Source organism: Pyrgilauda ruficollis, unplaced genomic scaffold (assembly GCF_017590135.1).
Source record: "Pyrgilauda ruficollis isolate IOZ18807 unplaced genomic scaffold, ASM1759013v1 scaffold122, whole genome shotgun sequence".
Classification (NCBI taxonomy): Eukaryota; Metazoa; Chordata; class Aves; order Passeriformes; family Passeridae; genus Pyrgilauda; species Pyrgilauda ruficollis.
In genome coordinates, this window is record NW_024510544.1 from 329,491 (window position 1) to 341,649 (window position 12,159).

General features: G+C 52.1%; 1 protein-coding gene across 2 annotated transcripts in view; it reads left to right on the forward strand.

Moving 5' to 3' along the window:
• Positions 1–12,159, forward strand: part of TRAF7 (TNF receptor associated factor 7) — a 28,094-nt gene that overhangs the window by 1,312 nt on the left and 14,623 nt on the right. For both annotated transcript variants that reach the window (XM_041490355.1, XM_041490356.1), the window contains exons 2-4: positions 8,099–8,217; positions 8,418–8,475; positions 9,526–9,617. In XM_041490355.1, coding sequence (XP_041346289.1) covers positions 8,137–8,217; positions 8,418–8,475; positions 9,526–9,617 — 231 coding nt within the window. In that variant the 5' untranslated portion in view covers positions 8,099–8,136. The remainder of the gene's footprint in view (positions 1–8,098; positions 8,218–8,417; positions 8,476–9,525; positions 9,618–12,159) is intronic.

The following is a 12,159-nucleotide window of genomic DNA, read 5'->3' on the forward strand; positions in this document are numbered from 1 at the left end:
GACAACCCCTTCCATGAAGAAATTCCTCCTGGTGTCCAACCTGCACCTCCCGTGGCAAGGGAAATTCCTCAAATGATGCAGGAAGCTGCAGGAGCAGGTGCTGCCTGCAGTGTGCTGGATTCCCTCCAGGCCCCAGGTCCCCTGTCTGGAGCAGGGCAGGGACAGGCTGAAGCCACCCAGGAGCTCCAGTGCTGGTTTTTGGTGTGTGTGCAGGTGGCACTGCCTGAGGGAGGGGATGTTTTACCCTGTGGAAATAGGAAACCTGAGCCACAGTGATGTTTCCAGGCAGGGGATGCTGGTACCTTCACTGCTGACACTCACACAGGGCATTTCATATTCACTGGGCTCAAGGAAGGGAAGAAACCCCAATCCACGGTTTTGGGGTGGTTTGGTTCCCTGACCTGGGGGTTCCCTGACCTGGGGGATCCCAGGGTGAGCCCTCCTGTGCAGCACAGCCCCTGGTGGCCCAGAGCCATGTGTGAGCACCCCATGGAGGTTTGTGTCCCCTGCCCAAAGTCAGCCCTTCCCTTCCCGGGGCTCCACGATCCCGAGGTGCTGCTGGAGCCTCGGGGAGCCCTGCAGGCTCTGGCAGCTTGCAGAGCACCGTGTGCTGCTGCCAGCTCTGCCCTGCCCCTGGGGGTGCTCCTGGGCACTTTGCAGCCTCAGTGGGGTTCAGCCATGGGTCACCCCGAGGGCAGAGCTTCCCCTGTTCCCAGGGACCTTCCAAGCCCTGCTGGCCCTGGCTGTGACATTTCCTGGAGCGTGCCTGTGCCTTTCTCACGGGTTATCCCAGGTGTGCCAGGAGCAGTGCACTGGAGAGAAAATCCTTCCTGGCTTCCAGCACTCGGGTTACGTGGCTGTGCTCAGTCTGTTGGAACTCTTCCCTCCCGGTTTTTATTCCCTTTGCTGTCCCATGGGCATGGTGGGGCACACACCAGCATGTCCCTGTGCCCCTGGCCTGGGTCAGGGGGTGTAGGGACAGCTGGGACAAGGAGGGAGGCAGCTGGTTGCTCACAGGGGTACGTGTCACCCCTCTTTGAGCTCAGCAAGTTCCCCAGGAAACCAAGGCAGCAGCACCCCAAATTACCCATTCAGGCTGCTCCTGCTCTGCCTTGAGCACAGCTTGGAGCTGCAGAGCCACCTCTAAACGAGCTGTCCTGGGCTGGAGCAGGGCACTGCCTGCTCCTGGGACAGCCTCAGCTCTGGGAGCGTGTCCTGGCAGTGGAAGTCCCCACCACCAGCAGTGTCTGTGTTTGGGGTGAGTCCTGCTCCCCAGCTCTGCCTTTTGTGGCTGTTCTTGGGTTGGATTGTCTCTCCAGGCAGAGAGCACGTTGCTGTTTGTTATGCAGAATTCTCAATAGTTTGGGAACTATAAAAGATGATGAGGAAACTCAAACTCCCCTTAAAACCAGCAAAGAACTGTTCTGTCTCCTGCTCTTTCCCCAACCAGGGGAATAAATCCTTGTTTTTCCTGCACTGAACTGAACCCGGAGCAGCCGGGGCAAGGCTGGGAGGCAGCGTGGAGATTGGCTGAGCTGTGGGATTTTCCAGCTGCATTTCCATATCGCCCACTGCTCCGCATGCCTTTGTGTTTGCATCACTGGGGAGCCATCCACACAGCACACACGTAGCGGAAGAGGCACTTGGGCTGACCAGGAGCCTGTCCCAGCTCAGGAACTGGGCATGCTGGTGGCATCTTGCCGGGCTCTGCCGCTCCGGGATGGCCAAGGGTGAGTTTGCCCCAAGGAGAAGAGTTTGCTCCGGGTGCCGGGTGTCAGGCAGCATTCCCGGGAAGCTGCTCCCCTGCAGCAGTGAGGGAGGAGCTGTTTGCATCCCTCCCTGGGGAGCAGGAGGTACCTGGAGTCCTGCAGCCCTTTGGAGGGGGTACCTGTGGCCCGTCCAGCAGCTGCAGCTGTGTCACACTGATTTTATGATCCTTCGGAGTGACCTTTGCGAGGGCGTGGAGTGCTTGATTGCAGCAACCCAGCGAGTGTGCCCTGAGGTTGGTCTGGTGTTTCAGGAGTGGGAAATCCTCGATGTTCCTTGGGCAGAGCTGTGAGCACAGGAGCCAAGCTTGAGGAGAGGTCCCCTGGAATTCGGAGTCACCCTGGGGCAGGGTTTAGTCTGTGGTGTTTGGGGCTGTGTTTGGGACACTGAGTGGTGCTTCTGTCTCAAAGCTGTCAGTAGATTTGCCATGGTGGAAGTGTCCACATCCCCTGATTTCTTTCGGAATCAAGGATTTGGTGCTGTTTCTCCCAGGATCACCAATTTGATGGCTGAGTGTTGGTGTCTACAGGTGCCTCCTGCTGTTCTCAGTGGCAAAGCCCAGGGGAGCTGTACAGAAAAAGAGCAGGTGACTGCAATTTGCTGGATTTTTTTTTCCTGAAGGAGATGATGCATTTCAGCTGGATCTTTGAAGTGTTCTAGCTGCATCCAGAGGGCAGAGAAGCGTGTGTGTCACGAGGTGTCAAAGCTTTGGAGGATGTTGGGGGGAACAGGGGGTGGAAGTGCTACTTTGTGCTTTTTGAGTCATGGCTATGGGCTCAGGTTTGCTGTGACTTTAATCTGGAAGAGTCCCATAGTGTGGTGGGGTGGTTACAGCTTTCAGAGGATGTAGTGCTGCCAACCATAAATCAAAGCAGCTGGAAAAGGCCTCAGCCATGGCACAGGAATTGGGGAATAAAGGAGAGAGGAGCTTTGATTGCTTTGGACTCCAGGAGAGCAGAGTCCAGGTGAGACAAACGTTGCTCTGGCTTCCTTGGAAGAACAGAGGCCAAATCTCTCCGTCCCCCAGTCTTTGCTGCTGCCCTGCCATGTCTTCAGGGGTTTGCAAGCCCCTCTCTCTGTCAGATTTGCAGCAGGGAGACCAAGAGCAGAGCAGAGCCAGCCCACAGGGCCCCGTGGGGTCTTGACAGCCACTTGTTCTCTGTCAGAAGGTCTGAGGAGCACCAGTGCTGGTGTGAGTGGTGAGGCTGACTCTTGTCAGCCTCTCAAGTGTGGTATCTTCCATCAGGGTCTGCCTTGCACAGAGCTGGCCGTTCCCTCCACAGGAACTGCAGCAGCACTGAGATTTTTGCCTCGGAGGGGGAGGACGTTGTTGGTTTCAGGGCTTGGCTGGGGTTTTATTCTTTTCCCTTAACCAAATCCACAATTTAGCAGTGTGATGTTCTCGGAAGGGGTCTGTTCTTTGAGGGAGGATGTGGAGGAGCACAAGCTGTGAGAGGCACAGCACGCAGCTGTGCAGTGGCAGGCCAACTTTTAAAGCACCTTTTGATTAAGGTGCTTGTGTGGCAGAGCTGTGGATGTGCCTGTTCCTGCCCAGCAGTGGCTGAGGAGCTGCTGAGCCCACACAGGACAATTTGGGTTGCAGGGTCAGAGCTGGGCTGCATAACAAAAATGGTGTTGTAGGTGGATCCTCGCTGGTTACCTGAAATGGAAATGAAACTTCAAATGTAGCTTTTGTGTCATGGAACAGCACTGAATATTGGCCTCTGTTCTGACTTCTAATTTAATTTTATTTTTCTGGGAAAATTGAGGTGCTTCATTTCACCACAGCAATCACTTTTGATCCAGCTATGGGAACATCTGAAAGCTAGAGCTTCACGTTTTAACATGAAGTATTGCAAATATTCTTCTATCCCAAGGCTTCATTATCCCTTAGGAAAAGCACCATATGAAATGCTTTTCCCTTCTGAACTCCATTTGTTCAAAGGCATGGCAGTGTTCAAACAGCTGTTGAATGTTCTCTCTCAGTCCTGCAGTCAGTGCAAGCGTTGGTAAAAGTAGCAGCAATTAAAAATATCCCTTTTATTTTTATTGATGACGGCTCAGTACAATTATGGTCTCACTGTAAGACACTCAGAAAAGCTGGTGTGAGTTATAAGAAAAACTTACAAACAGTAAAAAGAGTGTTCCACAGATTCATCGGGTGGAGGTGCCACGTCCTGTCAGTAAGGCTGAGCTTCTGTTGGTGTTTTGTGTCCCTCCTGCACCGACTGACATCTAAAGAGTGTAAGAAATGTCCTGCTGGGTCAGGTGCTTTACATTTTGGCTCTTTGTCTCCTTAGTTTTGTGGGGTTTTTCATAAGCTCTTCACCAGCTGGTATTGCCTGCTGGGCAGAGCTGAGTGTCACCTGCAGGCGTGGTGATGTCACTGCTGGCTTTTATTGCCCACCTTCACCCGGGGGCTGGAGCAGGCTGGGGGGCTGGCAGCCCTGGGCTGGCCTTCCCTGGGCTGAGCAGTGACCAGTGGGCTCCCCTGCCTGCCTCTTGTCTGGGCATCTAAGAGATGTCCCCGGAGAGGTGTCCATGGAGAGGTGTCCCTGGAGAAGGGTCCCTGGAGAGGTGTCCCTGGAGAGGTGTCCATGGAGCAGTGTCCCCGGAGAGGTGTCCCCGGAGAAGTGTCCCTTGACAGGTGTCCCCGGAGAGGTGTCCGTGGAGAAGTGTCCCTGGAGAGGTGTCCCCGGAGAGGTGTCCGTGGAGAAGTGTCCCCCAAGAGGTGTCCCTTGACAGGTGTCCAGGGAGAGGTGTCCCCCTTGAGGTGTCCTTGGGAGGTGCCTGTCTCAGGCTGTGCTGCAGCTCTGCATTCTCACACCCCGTGCTGTACAGGTCAGAGCAGATGCTGCCAGCCCTCGTCACCCTGCCGAGGTGCACCCAGCTGGTCACAGAGTGGTTAATTACCCCCCAACCACCCTGTGCCCCTGGCACCTGCGTGGGTGCCCTTGGCCCAGGGAGCTGTGGGTGCTTTGTGGGAGTGTTTCCCTGGGGGTGTGCCAGCACTGAAGGATGTGTAACCCTTGTGTTGTAAGAGGAACAGGAGCTCGTGTCTTACGCCATAAACACCCAAGTGAGATGAGGAAGTTCAGTCAGGCAGAGCAGGGTAACCCGTGCCTGCCTCTCCCACAGGCACTCCTGCTCTGGGGCAGTTTGCCAGCCCAGCATTTCCTTGGGGGTGAATAACCTCAGAGAGAGCTTCAGGGGGCAGAGAGGGGGAATTAGCCAGGCCACTGGTGCTGCTTCTCCTCCCAGCTCTGAGGTGCAGGTCTGTGCCTGACCTCCCCTCAGCAGTGGGAGAGGAGCACTGCTCCCCTCTGCAGCTGCTGTTTGTTGGGTTTTTTCTTGCCTGAATTACTAAAGTAGGATTTTGAGGCTTTTCTTCTCACTGAGTCTCAAAAGCCTTGAGTTGATCCCTGTGATGTGCAAATGCTGAAACCTATCCCTGCCCCCCCTCACATCTGGTTATGATCACCTGTGGGATTTACTGAATATTGGGTCCCCACAGCTTCCTTTTTCCAGGGGAGATTCCCCCCCTCCCTTTGTTTACTGTAAAAAACAGTGATGTTGCACATTAAAAAAATTAAGTGCAGGCAAGGAGGATGTGGATCACAGGCTGGGTTCCCAGCAGCAGCCACCCCAGAGGGACACTCACCCTCCAGCCTGGGGGCACAGCACAGTGTAGCTGGCAGGGCTCAGGTGCCAAGCAAAGATGCAGAGATCTGGGAGAGACTTTTGCAAGTGCTGTAGGAAGTTGGTATTACTGTGACACCATCAGCTCTTTTTGCCTCCTTTTAAATTCTTTGATATCATTTGGAAAAGGTTCTCAGATGGAAAGGAAGGTGTGAGGAGCTTGTCAGACAGTGCTCTGGAGAGGCATGTGCTCTGCTGAAATGCTGCTGTCTGTGCTGGGTGCAGAGGTTTGGCAGCAGTCACATCTTGCTGGGGTTGTGCAGCCTGGCTGATATTCTGCTGGACATTTTTTCCATTGCTGACATTCCTCTGGTCTCTGCTCGGAGCAGACACCAGGCTCCCTGCTGCTGCTGCTGCAGGTACCTCGCTCAGCCAGGCTGCAGGCACAGGCCAAGCTTGTCAGCAGTGAGTGGGAAATCCCTGAATTCCACATTCCCTTCCCCACTTTGGATTTCTTGGAGGTTCTAGGCAGGGATTGAAGGGTCATTGCAGTGACTTGAGTGGCTGCAGTCACTGCTTGTGGCACATCTGATGCAGCCTTTAATGGTACCACAGAGCTCCTCACACTGTCAGTTTATCTCCATTTTTGTTTTCCCTGTCTCTGAGTGTTTCCCGTTGCTTGAGGCTCCATCTGTTCCATCTGAAGGTGATACATACCCTGGAAATGAGAGGGAATGAAGCTGTGCCTGAGTCTCCAGACAGCCCACGATCCCCCATCAGGGTGGCTTTTCTCTCTTTCCATCTGGGAATGACTCCTTGCCCTGAACCCCAAGAGGAATATTTGATATGGAGGGTTCCCTTACCCTTAACTGACAGTGCTGATGAAGTGGGAGCAGATCCCTGCTCCTGCCTTTGAGCAGTGCAGGATAAAGGGTGTGTGGGTAGGTGTTGCATGGATTCATATCCCTGGATATTTGAATATTTCTCTATTTCCAGCCAATTATGGGAGGAGCAGAGTGCTGAATCCCTTTTCCAGAGGAGAGTGGTGAGCCCAGGTGTACTGCTAGATGTAGGGAACCTGTAGAGAGGGGAATTTTAGGGATATACATGTTACTGGACATAATACAGCCTTGAGATGGGAAATCCCAGGAAATGCAGCAGTTTGTGCCATTGCTCATGGAAGTACTTGCTTTGCTTAATTTATGAGCACTGCATCATCTGGAGACCCCAGCTGGAGACCTCTCATCTTCAGCCTTTGTAGCTGAAGAGGGGAATTTTCAGGCTTGTGCAGAAGGGGGGAATTTTTGCTGGGAGGAAGCCGAGGGCTCCAGTGGCTCATCCAAGGCTGCCAGAGGGAGAGAGGCTGAGTCAGTGGGGCTCAGATCTCCTGGGGCCAGTGGCCCAAACCCTTGGTCTGCCCACTCCCACCTCCCTCTGCTCTCTGTGCCCTCAGAGGCACAGACAGGAATAAAAGGATCCAGTGGCCAAAGCCAAACCTGTGGCTTGCTGGAGCCCAGCTTTAAACTCTGCAGGTCTCCCTGATGCTGCAGCACAACTCTGCTTCATTCCTGCTGCTTTTGAGACAGCTCCAGCCTCTGTGCTCAGCATCTCCTCAGGGATCTGGCATTTGCAAGCAGCCAGGACAGTGCTGTCACGTGTGTGGAAAACATTATCCAGATCCCTGGTTTTCAGATGGTTTTGGGTTTGGTTTCACAGTTTCTGTTTGGTTTTTATTTGGATTTTTTTTCTTTTTTAATAATTTTTGACCATAGTTGTTTCTGAGAGTTGAGACCTGAGCAGCAATCCCCTGCTCAGGATTCTGCTGCTCCTGGCTGCCTGCCAGCTGTTGGACCCAGAGCTGCAGGAGCACTGGGATGCTGTGTCAGGCCCTGAGCAGAGCCGTGGCCGAGGACAGCCCCAGAGTCACCTTTGCAGTGCTCAAAATGTGTGTGCAGGATGTGCCCAGCCCTGTGTGCCAGGGCTCTCCAGGGAGGGGGAATCCCTGCACAAATCCCAGCTGTGTGCTGGGATCCTGTCTCTCTCTGAGCCTCAGTTTCCCTTTCTGTAAAATGGAGAAATCACAGTGCTGTTTTTATAAAAAGCTTGGAGATTTAGGACTTGTCACTCCCAAATAAGAGAAAACCAACTGCTAGAACCCCCTGAGACACTTCACCTCCCCAGTGCCAGGCTGAGCTTTGTCCTCTCTGAGGAAAACTCCTGCCTGAGCCAGGAGCACCTGTGTGTGATGGCAGAGGAGCTGCAGCTCCTTCCTGAGGGTGTCCTGGCTCTGAAGGAGACTGGGAGCATCTTGTCAGATTTGCTGGGACAGCAGCATAATTGTGCCCTGAAGCAGTATCAGGTTTCAGCAGAGGTTCAAGAAAGCAAATTCCATGTGTTTCTGCAGATTACTGTTGTGGAGTTCTTGACTTTGCAAACTTGAGCCTAATGAAGCAGTGGAGGGAGAGAAATGAGGCTCTTATTAAAAGATAATAATATATTTTAAAAATGCTGAACACTCACCCAGGAACAATTTGAAGGAATCTGACTTTGCCCTCGCCTCTTGCTTCTGAAAATGCAGGTTTATGTGACTTTAGGTAAACACTTGGGCTTTGTGCTGCAGGAGAGTGTTCTCTGAGCCCAGGGAAATACCCACAAGGAGCCTAACTCCCTTTGTGTCCTCCTTCTCCCACAGAGCAAGCTTCCCATGACTAACAGATGCTGGCCTAGATTATGAGCTCAGCCAAGAACGCTCGCTACAATCGTTTCTCCAGTGGCACAACAAACATCACTACTTCTGAGAACACTAACGGGGTAAGGCACTGCTGCTGGCACGGGCAGGGACAGGCTGCTTCCTCTGCTCTCATCCTTTCTTTTGAAACAGGCTCTTTTCCTGCCACTTAAAATCTCACTACTCACAGAGAAAAGCTGGGAATGCGTATGCAGCATTTCACCAGCTCAGGCAAAGTCTGGAGGCTTTAAATGCCCTGACATTTGTTTTTTCAACATTTCAGACAAGAATGGAAACTACTTTTGGACCAGCCTTCTCTGCTGTGACCACCATCACAAAGGGTGGGTATTTCATGTGTACTGTGTGTGATCCCAGGGTGGTTGTTGTCCTTTTACAGATCATAAAGCTGTTGGGAGAATCTCTCTGGTCATTAACCAGGTGTTGGGGGGCTGGGTTTGGTGTTATGCAGCCCAAGTGTCCTGACAGGATGGAAATGAGCAGGCACAGGAATTTTCTCTCCTCAGGCAGACTGAGCAGTACCACTGGGAAGCCTTTGCTGAAAACAGAGTTGTACAACAGGGTTTGATGCTGAGCTCAGCACCAAATCTTATTGATCTCTGTGACAATCATCACCAATGCTGAAAATTTCCATTTTCCCTCTGTGCCTGACTGTGAGTCACTCTGGAGCTTTGGTAAAGCCCCGTGGCCATTTTTAGCTCAGACAGGAGGGGATGCAAGTGTCCCTGCTCATTTACAATTCCTGTGCCTTGTTCCTCAAAGCTCAGCAGGTGAGGAGAGCCTGAGCTCTGGCACGTGGGGGGAATGTAGGAAGAGGCCTGGTTTCATTTTGGGATACAAACATCCTTCCTTTAATAGAAACAAAAAGACTTGACACTGATTTTGATAAGGATATAAACATCTGCCCAAGAAAAATGTTTGGATTACATTTGTCCTGGACTCTGGATGGTTTTGGACTCCCAAATATTTACATTCAGACTTTTATACGTATAAGAGTCAGTTACATGATCTCTATACAAATATTTCATATTTAATTTAGCATGGCTCCCCTGTGCCTCAGGGATATCCAGACCTCCCTGGATCCAGGCAATTTTTATTGGTGACTGAGATACATGGGAGTATAACATTTCCTTTTAATAGTGTTTTTAAGCTGTGGCTCTGACAGGATATTACCTGTGCTCTTTTCTGGGCAAGCTCTCAGGGATCAGGGTTGTTCTGCCTGTGCTGATACATCCAGTCATGAGCCAGCATTGGAGAATCCCTAGCCTTTTCCTTTTCTAAGGAACACTTACAGCTACAGAGGCTGGCTCACAGCTTGGCAATGTTTCTGAGGAGCCTAAATGCTTGTTTTTCTTGTTTAATTCCCTGTAAAGCTGACGGGACCAATACTTTCAAGCAGCACCGTCGGACCCCGTCCTCCTCCAGCACCCTCACCTACTCCCCTCGGGACGAGGATGATGGCATGGTAGGTGTTGTCAGCACCCTGCTGACTGGCTTAGCAGATCAGAGGTGAAATGAGAGGTGTCTGGAGCTCCTGTGGACTCCTCTGCCTCCCTCATCATTCTCTATGTAACGTGTGCCCCAGAGGCAGGAGCAGCCTCAGCATTGCTGGTGCCGTGGGGAAGCAGCTCACTCTCACCTGGGGCTTTAGGCTGGAGCTGCTGCTGCTTTCCACACTGCTTGAGATTGCTGTGTGGGTCCAAAGCCTGGGAACTACAAACCCCAGAGCCTCCTTGTGAGGGAGTACCTGGCTCCTGGGAGAGCAGGAGCTCGGGAGAAACAGCCCCTGCCAGGATGTCTGGGCTGTGACTGGGGCCAGGCACTCTCCGTGTTGGATGGATCCCAGCTGGCTCTGCAGTTATGGCCATAGAATCCATTCCTGTTCCCACCTCCAGATGGGGCCTCTGACCACAGGGAGCGGGTTTGAGACCTGCAGATTGGGATATTGGACACTGCAGGCTGTGCTGGGCTTCCCACACAAACCATTCCTGTGTCTCCCAGTGTCTTCGTGGTGAAGCAGTTCCCAGTTTTGTATCCACTTTTCTCACTCACTTCTAAGTTCTTTTTGAGGAATTTAGTGATTCAGCAGTCTTCAGGGTTAGCTGCTTGACGAGAAATTAAATTAGCTAAATCAATTAAATAAACAGCAGCAACAGCAAAGCAAACCTTGATGAAAGGGTGGTCCAAGGCTGGACCTTCTCCTGTCCCTGGTGCTCCAGCCACTTCTCACAATCACAAGCTCTGTTCAGATCTAAACATGTTAGTAACAAACTTCAAATTAAGTATTTGTAGACTTAGTCAGGTTACAAGACCCAATTTCCAAGCCAGGCATAAATGGATCATTGCTGCTGGAGTTAGAGACTGGGGTCAGCAGCAGTGTGGAGCTGCAGCACTTCTTAAAATAAATTTGACACCAGATTGCAAAGAATTTTATTGTCAGCATCCTATAAAGTTCCTTCTGTTGCTCAGAGATCTTGCTGTGTTTTATGTGAGCCCGTGGGGGTTTTGTTTGTTGTTGGTCTTTTTTTCTAACAAGTCCTTTGAAAATTTGCCTGGTGTCCTTGGCAAGAGCAGCTCTCCAGCCCACCACTGACCCCACGAGCTGGGCAGAGCTCAGGCCACCCCTGGCTGTCAGCACAGACCTCTGGGCTGAGTGCTGGGCTCACAGTGCCCTTTTCACAAGCTGGGCAGTTCTCACAGGGCAGAGGGGAGGATTTTTCCAGAGGAGGGAATGCTGTGAATATTTCATTTAGCCAGGTCTGATAAAGAAACTGCCTGATTCCTTTGAAAACCCCACTGGCACGAACTGGGGTGTGCAGCCAAGAGTGGGGGAGATCTCTGCTGGGAGCCAGCTTCAGTCCTCTTGGACAGTCTCAGCCCACTTTCCCTGGAGTGTTAAATATTCTTTAGCAAAAATAGTGAGAGGATTAATGAGTGGTTCAGGAAGCAGCGTGAGGTGCTGACAAACCAGAACCGCCTCTGTCCTGCTCTGCCTGCTGCTCCAGGCAGACTCACTAACCCTCTTAGGAAGCTTCATTTGCTTTGTCAAGAAATAATCTGGGATTTCCCTTCCTCATCACTGAGTTTTCCCTCCTCTAGAAGCTGCCAAGGGCTTCTCAGCCATCAGAGAGACAGCTGGAGACAAGTCAGAGCCCTCCTGTGACCTCCACTGCCCCTTTTTCTTTCCTTGTAAAGCTGCTGTTGATGGAGCAGAAGCAGAGCAGTGTGCTCTGTGTGCAGGGCAGGGATTGCTGAGTGGCTGCTGTCCTCCTGCCTGGACACAGTGCCACAGGTTCCCACCTTGCTGTGCCTGCATGGAGCTGGAACCAGGGCTGTGCTGGAGCCTCCACCTGGAGGCTGCTCCTGTCGCTGAGGTGGTGGGAGCTGCAGCTGGAGATTGCAGCTGAATACTGCAACAATTGGATGTCATGGATGGAGGCTGCCTGCCTGTCCAAAGTCTGTTGTCTACAGGGAGCTTCACCTCTGAGCCACAGGTGAAAACTCTCCATCTTCCATCAGGTGTTTGAGTGCTCCATCCTTGGGCTCTTTGAAGGTGTGTTTGATGTTTAGTGCAGAAATGAAGTCTCTTGAGTTTTATCCTTGTTTGCTTGGCAAAACCAAGGCTGCAGATACCCAGAGGGTCTGGAACTGCCAGCACACCCTCTGCCATTCTGTGTTATCCCCCCAGCCCAGGGGGAGTGAGGATCCTTCTCAGCCCATCCCCTTCTCTGCTGTGCAGTTAACACCAGCATTATCCAAACCAGGACACAGGGAGCTGAGCCCAGAGTCCTACACAAACCTTCTGTGTCTCACACCCCTGCCTGCAGTCCCCTTCTCTGTTGGTGATCCTCTCTGGATGTTGCTGGTGACAAACCTGCCTCCCTGCAGAGCCTGCCTTTGCTGCCCTGTCACCTCCAGAGTGGGAAGTGTGCACAGTCATTCTGGTTATTTTAATAATTTCTGCTACTAGTGGAGGAAAATAATAAAATGAATGGATACACATAAAA